Here is a 17,681-nt window from a genome sequence, read left to right as displayed (position 1 = left end):
CACCCTCACCTTAGATTAATTCCTGAATCAGCAGCAGCGTTCTTCTTTCCTAAGGTCTTCTCCTCTTCTCTTGACTTTTCTCTTCTCTTCTCTTCTCTTCTTTCTTGTTCTCCTCTTTTCCAAAAAGCGGTTTTTGGTAAACTCTTTCTAACCTAAGCTTCTCTATTTATAATACTAAAATATTCTTCCCAAATCTATTTAGACCCAACAACTGATTCTTCTTTCTATTCTAACCTCAAATTTTACTCACACTAATAATCCTCATATTCTAATAAATAATATTGCTCTACTAAATATATAATAATACACCAAATAACAAATATATATCTATAACAATTAACAAATATATTATGCTAGTAAATACCAACATATAACATAACAAAATATCGCTCAACAAAATATATTAATTAAATTATAAAAAGACATCTAATCTCAACAAATCATATATCCCTCATATACATCATATAAATATATAAATATATTCTAAAACTAATTAAAATAATTAAATAAAAAGGAGAGCGTTACATATATCATTTACAAAAAGTATGCAACTCTTTGTGATATATCTGATATCACTCCATGACTTGTAGCAATTAGATCGTTTTCAAGGTTGACATTTGAGACATAAAGCTAAATTGATTGTCGATAATTTGACTCCATTTTTTTAGTCCCCACTCAATCACTCTTTCTCATAACTTCATAATATGATTCGTATGTTTAATCCCCTTTATAATTTGTGTAATTTTATACATCTCCATTGTTCTTATAAATTGAAATTAAAGTGTTTTTTTTTCTCTATTCGTCTCACATGTTTTCAAATAAATTTATTTCTTGTTTGAAAGTAAGGCAAAATGATTTGTACAATCAATCATCGATTATTATTAATGACCAAACTCACAAATTTTGATGTCAATCCAAAATTCACATGACAACCATATCTACTTGTATTTTGAAGAAGTTTACTAGACTTTTATTTGATTTTTTTCTGGTGGTAATTTTTTGGTTTGGAATTTATTCGATAAAACATTACTAATCTATTTGGAACCATATAAAACAAGCATCAAATTGTCTGCGTAAACATAGCTTAGTTGGCAGAAATATGCATTATTATATGCATATTATTATATGCAGGGGCCGGGATTCAAACCCCAACACCCCACTTATTTACCTTAAAAAAAGGTGAATTGAGTTCACTTCAAAAAATTCACGTCAACTACGTATAGAAATGCGAGAAACTAGAAAAACAACACACATCCAAAACATATGTTAAATAATATTAAAATTTTATAAAGTTTGTAGAGTTGTTCTATTCAATAAATTATTTTAATTTTTTGTAATCTATTATTAAACCGAATATATCATTCAAACCTATGAAGCCCGGATACGTAGTGCGATACGGGTACATACGATACGGGTACGCGAATACGCGAAATTTTTAAAATTTAGGATACGATACGGCTAAGATACGTTAACAAAATATTTATATTAAAATTTATATGCGTGTAAAATACTTAAAAAAACATTGATTACAATTTACAAAAAAAAAAAAAAAAATACATATGATCAAAATAAAAAATGTAAAGTTTTTGTATAAATCATATTCTATTTTCATTCATATGTTAGGATATCAACAAATGTATCAATAAAAGAACTCAAAACAAAGTTTGTTTAATGTTGATTGATTAAATCTCCCCTCTCTCGTTACTTTCATCCACAAAAATCATAATATTTAATTTGTTAATTTTTTTTTGAAGAAATTTAATTTGTTAATTGAAAAGTAATTATAGTGATTCGTATCTTAAATTTTCACAACACAATCTCATTTTTATACACTTCATTTTTTTTGGATACGTCTGTGTAAAGTATCTAATAAGTATTTGTGTGTATCCGTCGAGTATCTTTTAAGTATCCGATAAAATATATATTTTAAATTAAAATAATTAATTCCGATACTTCTGGGATACGGTATCCGGAGTATCCGCGGAGTATCGGTATCCGATACGTATCCGACACGGGTACGGCACCATTTTGGAGTATCCGGGCTTCATAGATTCAAACTAACTCTCCCGTTCATGAATTAACTTTACCTTTATTAATCATACAATTTATTTTGACCAGGACTTTGATCTTACAATTGAATTTGGAAATGCAATGGAAATGTTAGCACAACATTAAATTACAACCATACAAATTAAAACATATTTTAAACCAACCGATAATCTATTTTTGAATAACCAACCGATAATCTTCTTACCTTTCTTCTGTTTCTCATTCTCATAAAGTTAAGAGTAACAATTACTGATCATTACTGTCAAAAAACAATCACTTATCAATGATAATTAACTAAGTAGATTAAGATCTTAAGTAGATTACAACATTATTAAAATAACTGAAATTTACCCATTGGATAACAAAGATAATGAAATCTAAACAACCTCTACTGTTTTAACATCAATTTCTTTCTGTTATGTAAGAAAAAAATAATCATTAGCAAAATCTATTATTCAAATTTCAAAACTCTCTTTTTTTTCTTTCTCTTTCTCTCTCTAAACTCCATAGCTATAAACTTCACTTTTCTGAGCTTCATTCTTCTTCAACCGACCCACATGCGAAAACCATGTCTCTTCTCAGCAGATTCTTCTACAAAAGACCCCCAGATGGTTTACTCGAATTCATTGACAGAGTTTACGGTAAAAATTCAATCTTTACATTTTCCCCATTTTTGTCATTTTTCAAAAAATTTTGTAAATTTTTTGTAAATTTTTTGTTTTTTTTGTTGCAGTTTTCGATTCGTGTTTTTCTACTGAAGCATTACCAGATGGAATGTACCAGCTATATCTTCACGAAATCGTGACAGAATTACACGAAGAGTTTCCAGAATCGTCCTTTCTAGCGTTCAATTTTCGCGACGGCGAAAAGCGAAGCAATTTCGCTGAATTAATGTGTGATTATGATGTTATTGTTATGGATTATCCAAAAAACTATGAGGGTTGTCCTCTTTTGCCACTTTCACTCGTTCAGCATTTTCTTCGTGTTTGTGAGAGTTGGCTTTTGCTTGGTAATCATCAAAATGTGATTTTGTTTCATTGTGAAAGAGGGGGTTGGCCACTTTTGGCTTTTTTGTTGGCAAGTTTGTTGATTTTTAGAAGGGTTCATAGTGGTGAACGTAGGACCCTTGTAATGGTTCATAGAGAAGCACCTAAGGGTTTGTTGCAGTTGTTGTCACCTTTGAATCCACAGCCTTCGCAGCTTCGGTATATTCAATATGTCGCGAGGAGGAATATTGCGCCAGAGTGGCCTCCTCCTGAGAGAGCATTGTCTTTGGATTGTGTTATTCTTAGGGGAATTCCTAGCTTTGATTCATCTAATGGATGTAGGCCGATGTTTAGGATTTTCGGGAGGAATTTGCTTAGCAGAGGCGGACTTTCTACTCAGATGATTTATAATATGCATAAGAAGAAGAAGCATTTGAGGCATTATAGTCAGGTTTATGGATTTTTTGTGTTTTGGTAGTGATTGAGTTTAAGGTAAAACTTAGATGCAGTTCCTTATGTACTGTTGGTATCGTGCTAAACATGAAAAACAGTTATTTTAATTTTACATATAAGGAAAAAATAAACAGTTTTACAATGCACCTCTTGATCTAGTTTTTGACCGTTGTTATGCATATGTAGTGTAGAACAGTAGGTAAAGGACTGCATCTAAGTTTTATGCTTGAGTTTATTGTGTTGTGTTAATTTTGTTGCTTCATATTATTGATGTTGGAATGTGTTGTGTTCTTTTTGATTCTCAGGTAGACTGTGATGTGATTAAGATTGATATTCAATGTTTAGTGCAAGGAGATGTGGTTTTGGAGTGTGTCCATTTGGATTTGGATCCGGAAAGGGAAGTGATGATGTTTCGTGTGATGTTCAATACGGCGTTTATTCGATCAAATATACTGATGCTGAACACTGAAAACTTGGATATTCTTTGGGACTCGAAGGAGCGGTATCCGAAAGGCTTCAGGGCTGAGGTAAGTGCTTGTTTTAGCATTGTATAGATATTTATAGAGAATAATTTTGATGCACTGTTAATGTAAAACATTTTACATCGGCAACCTATCACAAACCATCATCTGTATAATTTTTAAGTTAGATATAATAAAAGTTAAACACTTTTAATGATCAAATGGTTATAATTGTCTGATAGTGTAAAGAATATTTGTGATTGAATCCAACTGAAATTATAATTGTGGACCAGTTGTGATTGCTGTGGTTTTGCTCTAGGAAGGTTTGTATTTGTTCTGATTGTGTTAAACCTCTAAATTTAGGTTTTATTTGGGGAGGTTGAAAACATAAGTCCTCAGAGAGCTCCGACGGAAACAGCCATTTTAAATGGTGAGGAGAAAGGTGGATTACCTATTGAAGCATTTTCAAGAGTTCAAGAACTTTTTAGTGGAGTGGAATGGGTTGACAGTGGTGATGCTGCGGCAGTGTGGCTGCTTAGACAGCTTACTGTCTTAAATGAAGCCAAAGAGTTTACGAGGTTGCAAGGTAAAGGAAGTTGGTTTTCCTCGCCAGCTGACTCTGAAGAAGAAAATAATGGATCAAGTATTGCTGATAGTTCAGATGAGGCCTTTGATGTTACTCCCAAATCTTCTGCTGTTCCTTCAAAATTATTGACATCCGAAACCCCTGATTTGGATCATTTAGCTTTTGAAAACAATGGTGGAAATTGTGTAAATCTCACTTCTAGAATGCCTGATCAGTTATTGACTGATAATGTTTCACCACCTCATCATGTTGGTGGTTCCCCTCTAGGTAGCAACACTGATAATGCTTCTGGTCCACCTGCACCCGCTCCCCCGCCCATGACCAGCAATGCTAGCAGTGCTTCAACATTTCATTCATCTCCTCAACCAGGACCTGTCCATACAAGTTCAGTCCCATTACCTCCACCCCCACCACCTCCTCCAGGATTTGCTCCAATAGGTTCAGCCCCACCACCTCCACCTCCACCTCCTACATTTTCTACACAAATAGGTTTAACCACGCCGCCACCACCTCCTCCTCCTCCAGTTCCATCACAGACAGGTTCAGCTCCGCCACCTCCACCACCTCCTCCACCACCTCCTCCAGTTCTGCTGCGAACAGGTACAGCTCCACCTCCTCCAGTTCCGCTGCGAACAGGTTCAGCCCCGCCACCTCCACCACCTCCTCCAGTTCCGTTGCAAACAGGTTCAGCCCCGCCACCTCCTCCACCTCCTCCTCCAGGTTCTACACGAACAGGATCAGTCCCACCACCTCCACCCCCACTGCCTCCAGGCTCTACACAAACATCAGCCCCACCACCTCCACCACCACCGCCAGGTTCTGCACGAACTGGTTCAGCCCCACCACCTCCACCACCACCTCCAGGTTCTACACGAACAGGTACAGCCCCACCACCTCCGCCACCACCTCCAGGTTCTACACGTACAGGTACAGCCCCACCACCTCCGCCACCTCCTCCAGGTTCTACACGAACAGGTTCTGCCCCACCACCTCCACCACCTCCTCCAGGTTCTACACGAACAGGATTAGGCCCACCACCTCCACCACCTCCTCCAGGTCCTCCACGAACAGGTTCAGCCCCACCACCTCCACCTCCTCTAGGTCCTCCTCGAACAGGTTCAGCCCCACCACCTCCACCTCCTCCAGGATCTGGACGAACAGGTTCAGCTCCGCCAGCACCTCAGCCTCCTAATGCGCCTCCTCCGCCACCTGGTCGTGGCTCGTTGCCGGCACCTCCACCTATTGCAGGCAGAGCCCCTAGCGTGCCTCCACCTCCAGGCAAAGCTTCTCTAGCAACAACAAATGTGGGAAGAGGTCGTGGTACTGGTACGACTGGTATTGCCGTTAAAAAAACTTTGTTAAAGCCCCTGCATTGGGTGAAAGTTTCTCGAGCAGTGCAAGGGAGTTTATGGGCTGATTCACAGAAACAAGACAATAGTTCAAGGTACTGATTATTGACTTTTCATACTGTATATCACCAGACTTAATTTTCCTAAGAATTGTTTCGTAGTCATGAATTGTCATTAAAGATTTGTTTCTTTGAACTTGTTGCGGGACATACTGTTTAATGTACTATATCCTCCGATCCTTCATTGGATAGGACTTAGGAGGATAGGATGTTATATCCTTTTATCATTTCTGATTCAGATAATGAAAGTTTTTCTTAGGGCCCCTGACATAGACATATCAGAACTTGAGACCCTGTTTTCAGCAGCATCTATTTCTGACGGAAATAGTACTAAAGGTGGAGTTCGGCGTGGTCCTAATATTAATAAACCTGAGAAAGTACAATTGGTAAGCTACTCCTCATTGGCATATATTATTTTACTACCCTTTGCTTAGAGTTTATATGCAATATGCCTGATTATAATTATAATATTATGTAATTGTGATTGGGTATCAGTATCACTGTAGTTTTAAAATGGCAATAAACTGCTATTAAGCATCAAAACTGTAGTCTCTAGAGATCCAGAGACTTTTTCTGGTCTTGCTAATTGCATACCTTTAAAAAAAGGAACTGAGTACAGAAAATTTGATTACTAAAGTGTTTTATATTGGATTTTATTGGTATGCAATTTTCTGTTGAAACAAATATTCCATGTTGCAATTTGCATGGGTGTTAAGATATGTTACCTTAGTATTATTATGTCCTCTCTAACTTAATTTAATTAAGATGCCTTAATTCTTCCAGTTTTGTGACAAGATTTCTTTGTCTGATTTATTTAGTATCTGATTGATAAAAAAAATCTGTAACTAAATCGAAATTTTCATTTTTTTTCCACTGCCAGGTTGACTTGCGTAGAGCATATAATTGTGAAATAATGCTCTCTAAAATCAAAATTCCTTTGCCAGATATGCTTGTAAGTTTCCTTATCTTTGCTTTCAGTTTATTTTGGAACTTGTAGTTTACTGGATGAAATCACCTCTGTTATTCACGTTTCAGATGTTTTTCTATGTTGTATCATATCACAAATATATAGTTAGATATTTCCTTAACTTTTGATAGAGTTCTATAGTGTTGATTTATCCATGTAGCTCATTAGTGTTGTTGATATTGAATGTTATTTATGGGCAATATTGTAGAGTTAATGCTCAAGTCAACCCTTTTAAAGGATACTCTGTGTTGGAATTGCATAGGAGAATTAATAAACTAAAGTATACGGGCTTGCGTTAGAATTAATAAACTGAAGTGCATTAATTAATATGAGTATATATCTTCAAAAATAAAGAGAGCGTGTTAATATCACGAGTCTTGCTATAAGGTTTTGAAAGAGAGTAAGTAGAGAATAAGACAAGAGACTCACATCTAGGAAAATCAATTTGTTGTTAGATGGCTTTATTTTTTCATATTTCCTCTTAATATTTTTCATTTTTATTGGTTTTGTTTTGGTTCCAGAACGCAGTTTTGGCATTGGATTCTTGTGTTCTGGATATTGATCAGGTTGAGAATCTCATCAAGTTCTGTCCCACAAAGGAAGAGATGGAGATACTGAAGGTACTCCTCTCCTCTCTCCCACAATAACCTATAAAACGTTTTGTGAACTGCAATCTGTGACATTATTTAATTTCATATATTTGAAAGTAGAAAAACTGAATATTAATAGAAAAAAGATACTAAAATTATGAGTAGCTGTGTTTTTTAATGAGGAAGTAGGAAATGGTCTTTTTATATTTCTTGGCTAAAAATCTTTCTATTTTCAGAACTATACTGGGAACAAGGATATGCTTGGGAAGTGTGAGCAGGTTCTCTTCTTGATACTCTTTTGTCAACGAATCCTTGCAAATTGTGTATCTCGATTCTAACAAATTTTTATTTTAATATTTTATTCAGTTTTTCATGGAGCTGATGAAGGTTCCACGAATAGAATCCAAGTTAAGGGTGTTTGCTTTTAAAATCACCTTTTCTGGTCAGGTATGGTGTCTAGGTTATCGTTATCCATGCATAGTTTTGCAATCTTCTGCTGTTATTAGGACATATGCTTAAAAACTTGTTTTTTTGTACTTTTACAGGTGAGTGATTTAAGGAAAAATTTGAATACAATCAACGATGCAACCAGAGAGGTACTGTTTAATTGATCTTGTCATTGACAAACATGTACCGTTATTGGGCTGCATCGTTATATCATATTATCATTACTTGTGCTTACAGGTCAAAGAATCGGTAAAATTGCGTCAAATAATGCAAACTATTCTTACATTGGGCAATGCTTTGAATCAGGGAACAGCACGAGGTATTTCTATGAACTCTTGCCTTACTTGAATGTGTTTTAATTTGAGATGGGTATTTAGTTATATTCGACAAAATAAGAAAAGTTATCTTATGCCGTTTAGCTTACATTTTCTATGTTGCTCAATGCAGGTTCAGCAGTAGGATTCAAATTGGACAGCCTTCTCAAATTATCTGATACCCGTGCAAGAAATAACAAAATGACTTTAATGCATTATTTGTGTAAGGTATATATGTCAAAATCTTCAAATAATACTTGCATTATGAGTATTATTTTATCTTTAAGGTAGTCGTGGACTATCCCGATATAATTTCCATTTCCTTTCTGAAAAAAAGTTGTTGCTCTAACTGCTGATAATAAGGCTATTTTGTTCTTTTTCTAGGCATTATTATGTAACACTTGGGTCGTGCTTGATTTGTTGGTGATTTTTGCTTTTAGTTGACATTGTTTTCACAAATGATTACGAAAACGTCAGCTTATTTTCACTTTGTTATTTAATTTCCTTATATTTACTTTATGTTATTCAAGTTTTAACCTTTTTATATTTTCTTTTTGTTCAATAGGAGCATTTTATCCATTTTGGTTCAATGTTATTTTATGCAAGGATATCAAAAAATTTCCATTTGTTTTCCATCGACGTTGCTTTTGATGCTATACCTTCGCAGAATTTTCCCCCTAATTCTAAATATTTTATTACTTTCATGCTAGCTTCTTGCTGAAAAAATGCCAGAATTGATAGATTTTGACAAGGATCTTGTCCATTTGGAAGCTGCTTCTAAGGTAATCTCTTTGATACTAATGCTTTACATTCACTTTATAATTTCACGTGTAAAGTTAGTTGTTTATTGATTGGTTCCCTATCCAATATCTAGATCCAACTAAAAGCATTAGCTGAAGAAATGCAAGCTGTGCATAAAGGTTTAGAGAAAGTTGAGCAAGAACTCACTGCTTCTGAAAATGATGGTTCTATATCTTCAGGATTTCGCAAGGTACAGAATATTGAATACAAATGGTAGCTTTTATACTTATCTACTAGAAAAATGCTTCTCTTACTGAGCCAAATTTTATCATGCATCGAGCTAATTTTGTTTTTGTATAACATGTTTTATTGCCTGATGAGTAAATCCTTGATTTCTTTATTAAAACAACTGACTGTATTTGCTCATGATTTTCTGGGTAACTTTCTCTTGCTCAGGTGTTGAAGAATTTTCTTGACTTTGCCGAAGCTGATGTGAGGTCACTTATATCATTGTATGCCGATGTGGTGAGTCCTGTTATAGTTTATATCTTGTCTATCTCCTTTTTTCAGAGTGTTCTAGGATGGTGAGTGATTGCCTACTTAGAGAAGAGTTTAATGCACTATATACAAATATAGACAGGGCTATGCTGATAACTAACTCTTCCAATTGCTACTTATTGTTTTTTGTTTTGAAACTTCCTCTTCCAGGGAAGAAATGCCGATTCTTTGTCCAAATACTTTGGGGAGGATCCAGCCAGGTGCCCCTTTGAACAAGGTCTGTTGTTTTCTCCAGGACTGACCCTTATTCGATTTTAAATCACAAAGCAAATAGTCGCATAATGCTTTGATCTGCTGATCGCACATGAATTACTGTTTTTGTTTTATTTTAAAGATTCTGTCACGATTTTTTTGACTTTCAAACTTTTGCTATTGTTGCAGTGACACAAATACTTGTTGTTTTTGTAAAGACCTTCAACAAGTCAAGAGAGGAGAATGAAAGACTAGCAGATGCGGAGAAAAAGAAATTAGAGAAAGAAGCCATGAAGGAAAAGACAGCAAATAACACACATTCTAGAAAAGACGTGGTTCGATAGAGATATATTATAAACAAGCATGAGGCACGATTACTTTCAGTTCAAGCATGCTGAAGTTGAACTGTACAGTTTGCACTCAAAAGCAATTCATGCGTTTTTGCATGCATGCACTATTGGGGATCTATATGTTCTATGACAATGCTGGCCGTTGGATCAAGGTGCGTGCATCTCCCCTTGTGCTAGTGGTAAAGGGGAAATAAATCAACAAGCTGGAGGTCTTTTGTAATTATACCACAGAGCAACTAATGTCTAATATAGAAAAATCATTATGCTCATGTTTAGTTATATTTCATGAGGCATTTTGCTCCTCTTTAGAATAGGGGCCATAATATTTTTTATACACTGATGAATTCTTCGGTCTTCACATGTATATATATGTCAACAATTTCTTTTTTGCCCATAATGAGTTATCCTTTTAGCTTTCTTTCACAAACTCTTTCACGTTTTGAACTCAAAAACCTTTTTGAATTGATTCTACCTTGACAAACGTAACTTTGATCAAAATATTGATATGTTAGTTATTTTAAAGGAGTTAATTACATTGGTTATATTTATTTATGAAGTTTTGCAGTTTTGAAATACTACAGAATCACGTATAAATATGATTGTTCAAAGTGTACAATTGGATGTGAAAGAAGAATGTAAGGTCTAGAAATGTTGGTGATTCTGATACAATTTGGCACCTTATAAATCTTACATAGGAATTGAAACAGATTGTTGCTCTGAGGCTTCTAATTTTTTGGTTTTTTCCTTTTCAAGCAAGTAAAGTCTCTCTGCTTCTGGAATTGCCTGTATGATTGTATGCAACTTGAAATTTAACTCATCCACCTTTTCCACGAGTCTGTCATTTGTAAACATTCCTAGAATAACAGTTTGGATGGTATCCCAGCTCTCTATTATTGGTAAAGCAATTATCACAGCAGAACCTACTGTACCCCATCCTATAGCAATCACAGCCCAGAAAAAGAAGTACCCTTTGCTGAACTCCCCTGTGATAATGAATAAACAAACGTGTGTTATTTTGCAAGTTGTCACATTGATTGTATAAGAGACCAAATCAGATATGTTACCTGTTTTGAGATTTGACAAACTTTCTTACTTATATTTGCATCAAATAATGTAATATTTAGAGTGCGTAGATGAAGAAAAGTTATAATTCAAACTACTACGAGGGATTTTGGGAGGAACTTTTTCCACCCACAAGTCATTTTAGATGTGCACAGCTAGAAAAAAACACAATTTTGGGTTCGTCTCGATGTGTACTTCCTAACAAAAACATTTTTTTTTTACCATTTAGAAAATATACTTCAGAATTGTGTGATTTTTGTGAAAAAGTCGCTCCCTAATTTCTCTTAACAAACTTGTTTACATTGCATTAGTATGACAAATACGTCATGGAGAAACTTTATCCACCTCACATTTCTAAAAAACCACACGTGATTTTGAAATTACACATTCAAACGACACAAAAACTCTTTGATTTGTACAGAAGGACACATCTGGTCGCACAAAAACTGTTTTTTTCTTTCTTTCTTGATGTGTGCATCAGAACTGATTTGGGGGTGGGAAAATTCCCCAATAAGTTATTTGGATGAAGCCTAAAGCAAGGACTTCAATAGCCTCTTTCCTGGACCAAGCCTAATTGTCACTATTGATGTATAATTGCATTGAAAATGTGAAGAGAAAATCATAATGCAACTCAAAGTTACCTGCAGGGAGGGAAAGAATAGGCCATAGTATAACTATCAAAATAGTGAAGCCAATACCCCATTTCACAATCCAAACTTTAGCCCTTGTTAACTTTTCTTCTTTAAACTCTTCCACTGGCAAATCAGTCTTTTCCTTTTCAACCACAGTAATTTGTTTGGTAGTACTCCAATCATAGTTCTGAGGCCACAACATGCTACAAACAGCATGAACAACTCCTCCAGTTAGTATAGAAACAAGGTTTCCAGCAAGCATTGGTGCATTTCTTCCACTTGTATCAAGGTTTATCTTTCCATACTCTATCTTTGTAACAGACAACCATGTGATTATTCCAAGAACACAACCAAATACTGTTCCAAGAATTGCTCCAATTGCATTTGCTTTTCTCCATAGAAGCATGAAAGCAATAGGAATAACTGCTGAACCAATCAAAACTCCCATTGCAAGGTACATCCATCCTAAAGATACTCCTGCTTTGTTTAGTATAACTGCTAACAATCCCATGAAACATCCAAACCCTAGGACAACCATCCTTGATACTTTGAGGATTTTCTTTCCACTTGCATTAGGGTTTATGTAAGTTCTGTAGATATCATATGTGCATAACGAGGACACGGCAATCAGCTCTGATGAACCAGCAGAAGTCACTGCCCTGATAATAAATATATTAAAATCATCAGGTAAAATAATAAGGATGCTTGATAGTTTTCTTTTGAGTAAACAATATTTGTTCCTTAAATGTGTGAAACATTGTCACAATAGTCCTCGAGGGTATCAAAATTTTAAAAATGTATCTGAATGTGTGTTTGGCTAGTCATTTTGGTATTGGAATCTGTACTTCGTCAGTTGGCTTAGTAATTAAACGTATCTTTTGTTAGTCATGCTAGTCCGTAAAACTACTAACAAAAGAAATCCTTAGGGTTGTGTTTGTAAGTCGATACATTATGGGAATAGGAACAACATCTCACATATTTAAGTACCAAAATAGCTATTTACTTGTTTTCTTCTCCTAAAAGCGTATAGAACATTAAATTGTTTGTTAACGAGTGAATTGCCAATTTAGTCCATAAAATTGTAGGCATCAATCAATTTGATCTTTGAAATTGTAATTCTCAAATGATTCCGGAAATAGAAAATTCTTAATCACAACAATCCTTTTGAATTGGTTATTTCAGTCTCTAAAATTGTTTGTGATCCAAAAATTTCAATTTTAGGGGCCAATTTGAAATTTCTTTAATTTCAGAAACTAAATTACTTGAACCCTGGCAATTCCAATTTTATCTAGAGTAGACAAAAGTATTTCCAAAAGGTAGCAGATTGTAACTTACATAAAAAGCATGGTAAGAAGGAGAATTGATCCACCTTTCCCCATCAAAGCTACAGCAGTAGCTGGAGGAACCAGTCCACGACCTGCCTCACTTTCATTTAGTGGTAAATCTAGGGCTAGTGCTCCCAAACCAAGTGATGTGGCCAAAGAAAATGGCACTGCAAACCAGACCAGACCTCCCAATAAGTATCCCTTATGAGTTGATGAAGGCCTTGCTGCAATAGCACTCACCCAATAGCCCTAAACATTTCACATTTAAACCATCAATAGTGACAAAACAACTGTTATAATAGAAAAAGGTGACAGGATTAGCTATATAAACACCTTTCATCATGCTATCCCTTTAATCATACTTTGTATTTCATCATGTTATTTTAGCTATATAAAAAGTGGTATTTAATGTATTTCTAATGCGATATTGTGATTTATTGTTAACGTCATCGTTGCTCAGTAACTGACAAGAACAAATTGTAAACCGTAGATTATTTAAACGAATTTCAAGTCATGCTTACATTGTCAACAAACACGGTGCCAAAGTTGCCAACAATGTTAATGATCCCAAAAACCAAGCCACCTGAACTAAGCATTGTTAAGTAAGAGCCTTTGTGATTTCCACTAACAGGACCACAAGATTGCCCATGGTGTGATATAGGATCTTGGCATGTTCTTGATTTGCTTGCAACTTCGAGCAAGCGATTGTAAACGACACTCGGACTACCAAGCTCACTGCTAGAAGTATAGACCAGGTACACAAAAATGACCAAAACAACGTGCACTGAAAATTGAAAACAAAGAAATACATAGTTTAAGGATAAGACATAAATGAATCAACATGACCAGGTACACATAAATGAATCAAAATGTTAATAGAACAGTGTAAAATATTTTAATCATATCTACTGTAAAAGTCATACGAAAGGCTATTGTGATTTTGATCAAATGTATAAAAAGTTTACATTGACCGTGTATCAAAGTTAATCTCAATGTTAATACTGTTGAGGTAAAAGTGATAATGTTGAAGTTTTACCTATGACAGAATGTATATAGCTTGCTAAGAATGTGGCCTTGAGTCCACCGGCTAGTGTATAGACTATTACTCCAAGTGGTATTAGAAAGCTAGCAGCATAAATGTTGACGCCAGTTAATGCATTTACAACGGCAGAACCACCAAGAAGTAACATAGCCGTTACAATTATATTTGTCATGAAGCAGAAGAAAAGGAACACAATGTGTGCTGAAGTCCCCCAACTGAGGTAAACAAACATTGTTACTATATTAGAATAACAAAAGAAAAAGCAATACATTCGCTTAAGTATTTTGCAAAACATGAAGAAAAAAAGAGAGTAATAACTATGCATCTACGCTAAATAGGTTTTACAGACATGTTTGATCACACTTCATTATCTTTCAACATCCTACTATTACTTCTTAAAACTTGTTTATACTGTGACATAATAATGAAATATGATTGTGCATCTGTGTAAAAAAAGCAACATACCGAGCTTTGACAATTTCACACACAGTATGAGCATATGGAGCCTTTCTTTTAATCTCTATAGCCATAATTCCAAATAACATTACCTGATCATAGTCAAATCTCAGCCTTATTACACTTTCCATTTTCCAAATTCCAATATATCAGAATTTTGAGTTAAAAAAAAGACTTTACATATGTTAGCCTTATAATATGAACTCCTTACCTGGATGGTAGCTCCACTAGCATACCAGAAAGGCCCACTAACCCCATACTCCCAAGCAACATTAGAGCTTTGCAGGATTGTAGCAGCCCAAGTCCACTGCAGAACAAACAAATTGAATGTTAAGATAAGGGATAAGAAAATGTAACTAATTTGAGGTTTGTAAAAATGTGGAATAAGAGACTGTTGAAACTATCACCTGAGACACTATGACACTTGCAATGAGTCCTGTCTTAACATTTCTTCCTGCTGTATTGAACCATTCCGAGGTGTGGCGGGACCCAACATACCTCTTCTCTAGCCATACCTGTCCAATAAGAATGTTTATATCAAACAAATTCAATATGACTTTAAACTTGTAGATGGAAGGACCAAGGTTTGATCCCCCACGTTACACATTTTCGGGGAGGGACGGTGTGCTTTAAGTGTGACAAACTCCATTTGGATAGACAACTTAATTAAGCGCTTATGATACTCCTATAGTCAGCCAAAGGGTCGGAACCGTGAGATACCTCGGATTCTGTTGGTGAACCAAGGGCTATGATTATGGTTTTAAACAAAATAAATAAATTGAGCATGTCTTTGAATTATGAAAGGTGTGCTCACTATGATTTTCTACTTGTACAACATATAAGAAAGGAAGATACTTATTTAAGGATGATTACTAACCAAGAAAGAGGTGAAAAGAGCAAAGAAAGCACCAAAACCAAGAATGATAGAATATCCAACTCCTTGATTAAGCACAGGTTTGCCTTCAAAGAAACTTGCTTGTCTCACACATCCACCTCCATTTTGATGATAGTATTTGCTAGAAAATTCAAAGGGTGGACACTGTGATGAAGAAGCCATGAAAGAAAAAAGTGTTTGATTTAGTTATTTGATGTTATTTATCATCATTCAATAAAACTATAATACCTATGCAGCAGCTTTTTTTCCGAAGTATTTAGTCATTTTTAGCGGAAATTTAGAGGCTTATCTCTATTGAGTAGTAAGTCAAACTAAGAAGAAGGTACGTAAGTATAATATTGTTATTGATTGAAATCTCAAAAGGAATCTAAAGGGTGGATTCCGTTCATAAGGTCCAACTTTTGAATATTCTTACACTATAGTCTTCTTTGGAGTCTCCTTTATTTTTTCTTTCTTAAATAGATATCTTTCAAATACAAATTTAGAGACTAATCACTCGAGTCGATTAGAACTACAATAAATGATGAAACTCTCCCTCAAGAACTTTAATATTGCACAATTATTGCATTTCAAATTTGGATTCAAATCTAAAATCTCTATTTAAATTATTATTATTATTATTATTATTATTATTATTATTATTAGCGTCTTGTTAACGAGTGTCCCCGGACACTCTTTAAACATTCCTAATAAAGTACACCCTCCGGTCATTAATATAAGCAAAATTCCACTTTTTAAATACATTCAATTAATGATGTATGTGACATATAATAAAGACCACATACATCATTAATTGAATGTATCTAAAAAATGGATTTTTGCTTATATTAGTGACCGGAGGGTGTAATTATTCTTAAAAAAAGGTAAAGATTTCAATTTCCAATGCAATAAATGCACAAAATTTCATAAAATTTTACTACTTTAGGTGCTTAAAGAGTGTCCCGGGAGCACTCGTTAACATTTCCCTTATTATTATTATTATTATTATTATTATTATTATTATTATTATTTGAATTTTTTTGTAATCAATGCATTGGAAATTGAAACATTTAACTTTTTTATGGAATAATTTCTCCTTTTGGAATGCTTAAAGAGTGCCCCGGGGGCACTCGTTAACAAGACCCTTATTATTATTATTATTGTGGTGGTGGTAAATTTATAATTAGCAGAAAGAGTTGACTAATGACTAAAATAAGAATGTGATGAGAATCCTCAACCAATACGTTAGGTGAAGCAATAATGTTCTATCTCTTCAAATCAATGGTAATCAGAAATATGAATCATCGTTTCATCTGAATGGATTTGTAACTTTTTCTTTCTTTCCAACTTTTATCCTCCATAGGAGGAGAGGTAATCTTATTCAAAATTTTGTTAAATGCTGCGCGTATTTTATTAATTCCTCGGGTCATTATTAAATGTGACAATTACATTACCACCAATAAAAAATTGTAGTTTTTTTTTAAAGGAAAAAATTGTTATAATTACATTGTCACGTAAATTAGAAACATTAATTGATATGACGTAATTAAAAGTTTTGATTGATTGTGTGTGTAAAATTGTTTTGTATAGTCAATTCACCACCAATAATTATTTGACTTATGTATTCTTATTGAATTTGTTTCAGGAACGTAAAGAATCCCTCATGTGTATCAACAACTGTAAAAGAGAAATCAACCTCAAAAAACCTGAAGAAAGCAAGTATAGTATCTGATTCAATTATATTGCTAATTAATTTATAGGCTAAATTGATCTGCCGGTCCCTTAACTTAATTCTTTTATTCAATTTGGTCCCATAAGTTTAAAGTCTGTCAAACAAGTCCCTTAACTTATTTCTTTTATTCAATTTGATCCAATTTTGATCATTTTTATCCCCTAAAAAAAGAGACCGTTGGATTACGAAGGTCTACCAGATTTTACGGTGTATCACCAGCACCTAACTTCGTGTGAAAAGACAACAATGCCCCTTTCTTCTTCCTCATTTCTCACATGTTCCTCATCTCTCTGGAACAATCTTCCTCCTCCTCCTTCTCTCACTAAATTTACGGCTCCCTTCCTCTACCTCCATAACTACACCTAAACTTCATTAATCCACCATTGAACTTCATGAATAAGCTACAGATAAGCTCTATGTAAGAATTTAAACAAGAAACAAGTTTCATAATCACTC

General features: G+C 34.6%; 2 protein-coding genes across 3 annotated transcripts; one reads left to right on the top strand and one right to left on the bottom strand.

Annotated features, from left to right (window-relative positions):
- The first annotated feature begins 2,499 nt into the window (after window positions 1-2,499).
- On the top strand, window positions 2,500-10,529 carry AFH14 (Formin Homology 14). Of its 2 annotated transcripts, XM_085713929.1 has the most exons (17): window positions 2,500-2,690; window positions 2,783-3,486; window positions 3,794-4,015; window positions 4,313-5,979; window positions 6,203-6,329; window positions 6,824-6,895; window positions 7,432-7,530; window positions 7,737-7,778; window positions 7,867-7,947; window positions 8,046-8,096; window positions 8,185-8,266; window positions 8,395-8,489; window positions 8,972-9,043; window positions 9,136-9,252; window positions 9,459-9,527; window positions 9,711-9,777; window positions 9,942-10,529. In XM_085713929.1, exons 1-17 carry the CDS (start codon window positions 2,618-2,620, stop codon window positions 10,094-10,096), a joined length of 3,795 nt encoding a protein of 1,264 aa, XP_085570055.1. In that variant the 5' UTR covers window positions 2,500-2,617; the 3' UTR covers window positions 10,097-10,529. The 2 variants fall into 2 exon arrangements, 1 of the variants encoding a protein (XP_085570055.1); XR_015011817.1 differs by lacking the exons at window positions 9,136-9,252; window positions 9,459-9,527; window positions 9,711-9,777; window positions 9,942-10,529 and having other exon boundaries at window positions 8,185-8,316; window positions 8,972-9,002.
- Window positions 10,530-10,667: 138 nt separating this feature from the next.
- DUR3 (urea-proton symporter DEGRADATION OF UREA 3 (DUR3)) lies at window positions 10,668-15,817 on the bottom strand. The gene is made up of 9 exons (XM_085713930.1): window positions 15,497-15,817; window positions 15,027-15,134; window positions 14,831-14,926; window positions 14,629-14,711; window positions 14,158-14,378; window positions 13,643-13,905; window positions 13,132-13,370; window positions 11,806-12,455; window positions 10,668-11,085 (listed from the first exon to the last, which is right to left on the bottom strand). The coding sequence occupies exons 1-9, from the start codon at window positions 15,674-15,676 to the stop codon at window positions 10,790-10,792; spliced, it is 2,136 nt and encodes a 711-aa protein (XP_085570056.1). The 5' UTR covers window positions 15,677-15,817; the 3' UTR covers window positions 10,668-10,789.
- Window positions 15,818-17,681: the final 1,864 nt, after the last annotated feature.

The sequence above is a fragment of the Medicago sativa genome, chromosome 5 (genome assembly GCF_051527215.1).
Source record: "Medicago sativa cultivar Bolivia chromosome 5, Bolivia_mono, whole genome shotgun sequence".
NCBI classification, from domain to species: Eukaryota; Viridiplantae; Streptophyta; class Magnoliopsida; order Fabales; family Fabaceae; genus Medicago; species Medicago sativa.
The sequence above is the reverse complement of the archived record's forward strand: the minus strand, read 5'-3'. Positions and strand labels throughout refer to the sequence as shown.

Bases quoted from the DNA above. Each gene is read 5' to 3' on its own strand.
- AFH14 (XM_085713929.1), top strand. From the start codon at position 2,618: ATGTCTCTTCTCAGCAGATTCTTCTACAAAAGACCCCCAGATGGTTTA. The intron at 5,980-6,202 runs GTACTGATTATT...AGTTTTTCTTAG, and splicing joins AAACAAGACAATAGTTCAAG to GGCCCCTGACATAGACATAT. The intron at 9,528-9,710 runs GTGAGTCCTGTT...TTCCTCTTCCAG, and splicing joins TATCATTGTATGCCGATGTG to GGAAGAAATGCCGATTCTTT.
- DUR3 (XM_085713930.1), bottom strand. From the start codon at position 15,676: ATGGCTTCTTCATCACAGTGTCCACCCTTTGAATTTTCTAGCAAATAC. The intron at 14,712-14,830 runs GTAAGGAGTTCA...GACTATGATCAG, and splicing joins CTAGTGGAGCTACCATCCAG to GTAATGTTATTTGGAATTAT. The intron at 13,906-14,157 runs GTAAAACTTCAA...TTCAATTTTCAG, and splicing joins CTATATACATTCTGTCATAG to TGCACGTTGTTTTGGTCATT.